Source organism: Oryctolagus cuniculus, chromosome 9, assembly GCF_051225735.1.
Source record: "Oryctolagus cuniculus isolate XC-2025 breed Fujian yellow rabbit chromosome 9, ASM5122573v1, whole genome shotgun sequence".
Classification (NCBI taxonomy): domain Eukaryota; kingdom Metazoa; phylum Chordata; class Mammalia; order Lagomorpha; family Leporidae; genus Oryctolagus; species Oryctolagus cuniculus.
The window spans coordinates 69396434-69402745 of NC_142875.1; the positions used below are offsets into that span (position 1 = coordinate 69396434).

At 39.8% G+C, this 6312-nt stretch overlaps 1 protein-coding gene and 1 long non-coding RNA gene across 2 annotated transcripts in view; one reads left to right on the forward strand and one right to left on the reverse strand.

Annotated features, from left to right (window-relative positions):
- The window catches only part of LOC149124594 (uncharacterized), a 91665-nt gene that overhangs the window by 24809 nt on the left and 60544 nt on the right, over positions 1–6312 (reverse strand). The window lies entirely within an intron of this gene.
- On the forward strand, positions 4002–5828 carry TRIM13 (tripartite motif containing 13). Its single transcript, XM_008273858.4, has one exon. The coding sequence runs from the start codon at positions 4002–4004 to the stop codon at positions 5223–5225; it is 1224 nt and encodes a 407-aa protein (XP_008272080.2). The 3' UTR covers positions 5226–5828.

The window sequence follows — 6312 nt, forward strand, 5'->3', positions numbered from 1 at the left end:
CCTTACTTTATTGAGTACTGCCCCTACCACTTTCCTGTTTTACTGCTTACACAAAAATCTGGCCTTTGTGGAGAATTCTTAGGTCAAAGATGACAGAGTAGTGGAGTTGATAAACTGTGGAACCAGACTTGGGGTTGGAAAGTCATCAAAAGCTTACCTTCATTGTTCTAAAAGAGAATATTAATCTTAAAAAGGGGGGTGTGCCTGCAGTGCTGGCACCTCATATGGGTGCTGATTCAGGTCCTAGCAGCTCCACTTCCGATCCAGCTCTCTGCTGTGGCCTGGGAAAGCAGTGCAAGATGGCCCCAAGTCTTTGGGCCCCTGCACCTGTGTGGGAGACCAGGAAAAAGCTCCTGGCTTCTGGCTTCAGATCGGCCCACCTCCAGCCGTTGCAGCCATTTGGGGAGTGAACCAGTGGATAGAAGACCTCTCTCTGCCTGTCTCTCTGTAACTGATTTTCTAGTAAAACAAATAAATATTTTACTTTCAAGTAGTTTCGTAGCTGCACAGTAATGCAGAGTACACACTAAAGTCCCTCTTTAAAGCCATTCTCAGTGCTTTTCAAAAGTTGTAATTTCCTACATCACATTTTTACACATTTATGACATATGACACAACATTTTGAAACAGAACAATCTTTTCTTTCATTTTACATGCATATGAGGGTACTTCAAAAAGTTCATGCTTATGTTGATGCAAAAAATTTTTTGAAATGGGTATTTTTTCACAATTATAAATGTATAATCATTATCTAATATAAAACTATAAAGTAGTTCTGCTACCTGAGCTTAGTCTTTGTTGAGAGGAACAGAGACCGGCAGACAAAAGAGAAAGGATGTTCCACTATCACTCCCCAGATACCTGCGATGGCTGAGAGGCTGAAACTGGAAGCCAGGAACTTAATCCAGGTATCCCATGTGGCTGGCAGGAACTCAGTTACTCTAGTCATCACAATTGTCTCCCTCGGCCTGCATTAGCAAGAAGCTTGGGTCAGGGGTCACAGCCAGGTATCCACCCTGACTACTCTGATGTGGGACTTGCCTGCCCCAGCTTTTAAATAGTTTGCCTTCTAGATGTAGTTCCAATTATGGCTGCTGAAATTACTGCTAAAAAATTATTTACTAGTTTATTATAAGGTGGATTATAGATTAAGTCCTATTACATTACTTTGGTGGTAATATGATTTGTGTGTTTGTGTGTGTTTATGTATCCCTGAATAAAGTGACTGAAGAAATATTTAGCCTTATTTATGGATCTAAAACTTTGAAGGATGATTTCACATTTTTTTTTTTTTTTGACAGGCAGAGTGGACAGTGAGAGAGAGAGACAGAGAGAAAGGTCTTCCTTTGCCGTTGGTTCACCCTCCAATGGCCGCCGCGGCCGCGCACTGCGGCCGGCGCACCGCGCTGATCCAATGGCAGGAGCCAGGAGCCAGGTGCTTTTCCTGGTCTCCCATGGGGTGCAGGGCCCAAGCACTTGGGCCATCCTCCACTGCACTCCCTGGCCACAGCAGAGGGCTGGCCTGGAAGAGGGGCAACCGGGACAGAATCCAGCGCCCCGACCGGGACTAGAACCCGGTATGCCGGCGCGGCAAGGCGGAGGATTAGCCTACTGAGCCATGGCGCCGGCCAGTTTTCACATTTTAAAATCAAATTTGCATTGATAAATGGTATTTTTCTTTAAAAAATTTATCACTTAAAAATGTTCAAACAATTTTTAACATTTTGCTGTATTCACTTCATATGTAGATATTGTATACATATATACTGTTTTTCTTGAAAACAGGGCTACCAGTATCACAAAATGGTGGAATTCATGACAGTGACCTTATATAAAGTAGGGGAAAGAAGGGTGTATTGTCAGGTGCATGGTATAATGCAGTGAAACACTATTTATAACTATATAGCAAATAATGTGACACCCACACAATTTCTATACTCTCTATATTCCACAGATAAGAGAACAAATGGAATATTTGTCTTTCTAGGTCTGGCTTATATCACTTAGAAAAGTGGAATTCTCTAGATCAGGGATTTCAAATATTTGGTCTTGGGTGATTATTACACTCTCAGAAAATTAAGGATCCCAAGAACTTTTGTTTATGAGTATACTTTCTGTTCACTGTATTAGTAGTTAGAACATGAAAATATAGTAATTCATTTATAATAACTGATAAACTGATTACATGTGAACAAGTAATTTAGGAAAAATAACTATTTTCCAGAACAAAATTGTGAGAAGAGTGGCATTCCTTTTGATGTTTATGTCTTTAATGAATGCTTATTAAATGGAAGATAACTGGAGTGTTTTATGTACTTCTTTTTTGAACCTGCTGCAATACATTACTTTGGTTGAAATATAAAGAAAAGTCTGGCATATACAGATACGTGGTTGGAAAGGGAAGAATATTTTAATGCCCTTTTCATGGTAATTGTGGCTCTTTTTTGATACCATACCCGAACTTGACCGGTGTTAGTTTCTTGTTGCAGTATGGATCCTTAAGTCATATTTAAAGAACTTATTGGACTGTCTGCTACTTTAAATGGATCTTTTATCTGTGCACAACATTATGCATGCAGACTTGAGAAAATAATAGCTCACGGTGTCATTTAAATCTTCAAATACTGACGTTTAAGAAAACAATACTCCACCCCACCTCCAGACATGAAATAATATAACCATTGATTTCATCAGAAAAGTCTTTAATTAATGGGAAGCTGTGAAGCTCAGAAGTGGCAAGTATGTTTTCCAAAAGTCTAATTTTCACATAAAAACCTTTTCACTGGTAAGAAATACTGTTACTTGCTTTCCTTGAAGTAACAAGCTCATTTTGTTCATTTTCAAGAAAATGCCTATCCTATATCTAAATCTGAACAGCCATGGTTGGCTATGCAAAAAGCAGTAGGTTCAGCCTGCAACTCAGATATATAAGTGCTTTTCCTCACATAACAACTCTGGTATGCAGAAGTGCTGTATATGTACTGCTCATTTTGTCAAATATTAAAAAAAGACATGCATACAAGGATTGAGGTATAATAAAATTAATACTTTTCCTGTTCATCAGGAACATTCGTAAATGAATCTGGCTGCCAACCCTACCAGGAATCGATGGTGATAAATACGACTGGTGGCACAACCCTACCAGGAATCGATGGTGATAAATACAATGACTGGTGGCACAACTTGTTGTTGCTTATTGCCTTGCTTTCTTGTGAAAGCTCCATCCTGCCATTGCTTTTGCTGTCAGTGCAGATGTTAACAGGGGTTCAGAAAGCAAATGTCACCTTTACTATCAGGAAAATAAGCTCACAGATGCCCTAAAAGAGGGACACCCACGTTTCTGCCCACACTTTGGTAATTGATGGTGTAAATAAGATGGCTTTGATTACTGGCTTTGTAGTTTAAAAATGACAAAAACTGAATTCCCTAGGGAAGAGTGAATCACAACTATCTTGTGCTTTTACCTGTAATTTAGTGATTGTAATCTTGGCTTGGAAATAGAAAAATATACCAACTTCTAATATAAGTCTGCAGGAGGGTACATGCTTAGATTTATAGTATTTCTGTGCTTCTTTCTTTTAAATAGCATACCATTTTATGTTTGTGGGCCCAGGGTAAAGAACTCATTCTATTATAGACACTGAGTGGCTTTGTTTCTGACAGCTAGTAGTCAGCTCTGTTTTCAAACAATCAGTTGGGTCCTACTGGCTCAACTTGCAGTTGTCCTGGTCCTAACCCTGTCTCAGCCAAAGACTGTTGTTGGAAAGTCCACACAAAGGCCTTGTGTACAGGGTGCCCCACTAATGAGGAGCGTGTTCTAGTCCCGGCAGATTAAATCTGCTTTGGTGTGCATTCCCTTCCCAGATTTCTCACTTATTTTTGTTTGGCTGGTTATTTCAGTGAAGGGTCATTTTAATGTGAAGATAGCTTTTTCTAATAAAAGTCATAGTAAAGGAGATTACTGGGGTAAAATGTTATGTCTTTTTCTGTGCTAGGATGTGATGGAGCTGCTTGAAGAAGATCTGACGTGCCCAATCTGTTGCAGTCTGTTTGATGATCCACGAGTGTTGCCTTGCTCACACAACTTCTGCAAAAAATGCTTGGAAGGTCTCTTAGAGGGGAATGTGCGGAATTCGTTGTGGAGACCATCGCCATTCAAGTGCCCCACCTGCCGTAAGGAAACATCAGCTACTGGAGTTAACAGCCTGCAGGTTAATTATTCCCTGAAGGGTATTGTGGAAAAGTATAACAAGATCAAGATTTCTCCCAAGATGCCAGTGTGCAAAGGACACTTGGGGCAGCCTCTAAACATTTTCTGCCTGACTGATATGCAGCTGATTTGTGGGATCTGTGCTACCCGTGGTGACCACACCAAGCATGTCTTCTGTTCTATTGAAGATGCCTATGCTCAGGAAAGGAATGCTTTTGAATCCCTCTTCCAGAGCTTTGAGACATGGCGTCGGGGAGATGCTCTTTCTCGCTTGGATACCTTGGAAACTAGCAAGAGGAAATCCCTACAGTTACTGACTAAAGATTCAGATAAAGTGAAGGAGTTTTTTGAGAAATTACAACATACACTGGATCAAAAGAAGAATGAAATCCTATCTGACTTTGAGACCATGAAACTTGCAGTGATGCAAGCCTATGACCCAGAGATCAACAAACTCAACACCATCTTGCAGGAACAACGAATGGCCTTTAACATTGCTGAGGCATTCAAAGACGTGTCAGAGCCCATCATATTTCTGCAACAGATGCAGGAGTTCAGGGAGAAAATCAAAGTAATCAAGGAAACTCCTTTACCTCCCTCTAATTTGCCCACAAGCCCTTTAATGAAGAACTTTGATACCAGTCAGTGGGAGGACATCAAATTAGTAGACGTGGATAAACTTTCTTTGCCTCAAGACACTAGCACATTCATTAGCAAGATTCCCTGGCGCTTTTATCAGCTACTTGTGGTGGTCCTTCTGCTTGGCCTCCTTGTTTTCTTCAGTCCTACTGTATTCCTAGAATGGTCTTTATTTGATGAATTGGCAGCATGGAAAGACCACCTTTCAAACTTTAGTTCTTATCTGACTGAGAAAGCTGATTTTGTAGAACAATCCATTTTTTACTGGGAACAGGTGACAGATGGGTTTCTCATTTTCAGTGAAAAATTCAGGAATTTTAGTTTGGTGGTGCTGAACAATGTGGCAGATTTTGTGTGCAAATATAAACTATTATAAAATATGTTTCATGTATGCAGTTCTTTTATTAGAATTTGTTAGAATAGTAATTCAACTTTGGTCAAGATTCCAGTCAGATGTTTTCCTCGAAAAAAATTTCCTTCAAAAACAATGTCCTGTGGTGGCATTTGGCATGTTGTCCTACATTGGAGTGTCTGGGTTTGATACTTGGCTCCAGATTCCTGCTAATGTGAACTCAGGAAGGCAGTGGCTCAAGTGGTTGGGTTCCTGCCACCTACACTGGCAGATGTGGATTGAGTTTGCTGCTCTTAACTTCTGCCTTGGCCCTGGCCCAGCCCCAGTTGTCTCAGATAGGAGCATGTGCTTTCTCTGTATCCTCAAATAAAAACTGAAACAAAAAAATCATATGTTCAAACTAGATAGCATAAGGATAAAAGGGAAACTTGCTAATACAGCCCTGGACCATCCTTCCTTTATAAAGAGTGACTTTGAAATGAGTTTTCTGCCCACAGTATTGATTGTGCTTATGCTGCGATTAAAAATGGGAAGTGAGAGCATATGGTTATCTATTGTATTGACAAGGTAGGTAGTATAACAGTGATTGTCCATCAAGCATGAAATAAAGACTACTCTTGTAAAGCACTTTTTGCATAGTGAACATTCTTTAAGGAAACATGATGTGGATGGAATGGATTTCCCCACTTTTCTAGAGGGCTGATTCATTTCTAATCAAAATATAAATCTTTTGTAAACAGAAACTGGCACTTTCCTGTGATGAATTTACATTTTTCAAGAAGGTGAAGGTTTTAGCTTACCTTTTTGTTTTTTTAAGATTTTCATGAAATATGATTAACTGCAGAAGTGTTACGGGGCTGTACATAGGCAGATTTAAAGAGATCCAGTGCATGGCAAAAGCAAGAAATGGGAAAGCCATCTTTCTACTGATAGCTCAGTACTTTGTTGTTCCAAAGTATCAGGGCTACTGTACAACCAAACCAATCCACTTGCAGAATTTTTAGACTAATAATAGGTGAAATAATCTGTTGGTTGTTATAAAGTACAAAGTAAACAGTTGAACACTAAGGCTGCCCTCTATCTGCTCACATGAGAAAAATGCACTATCACA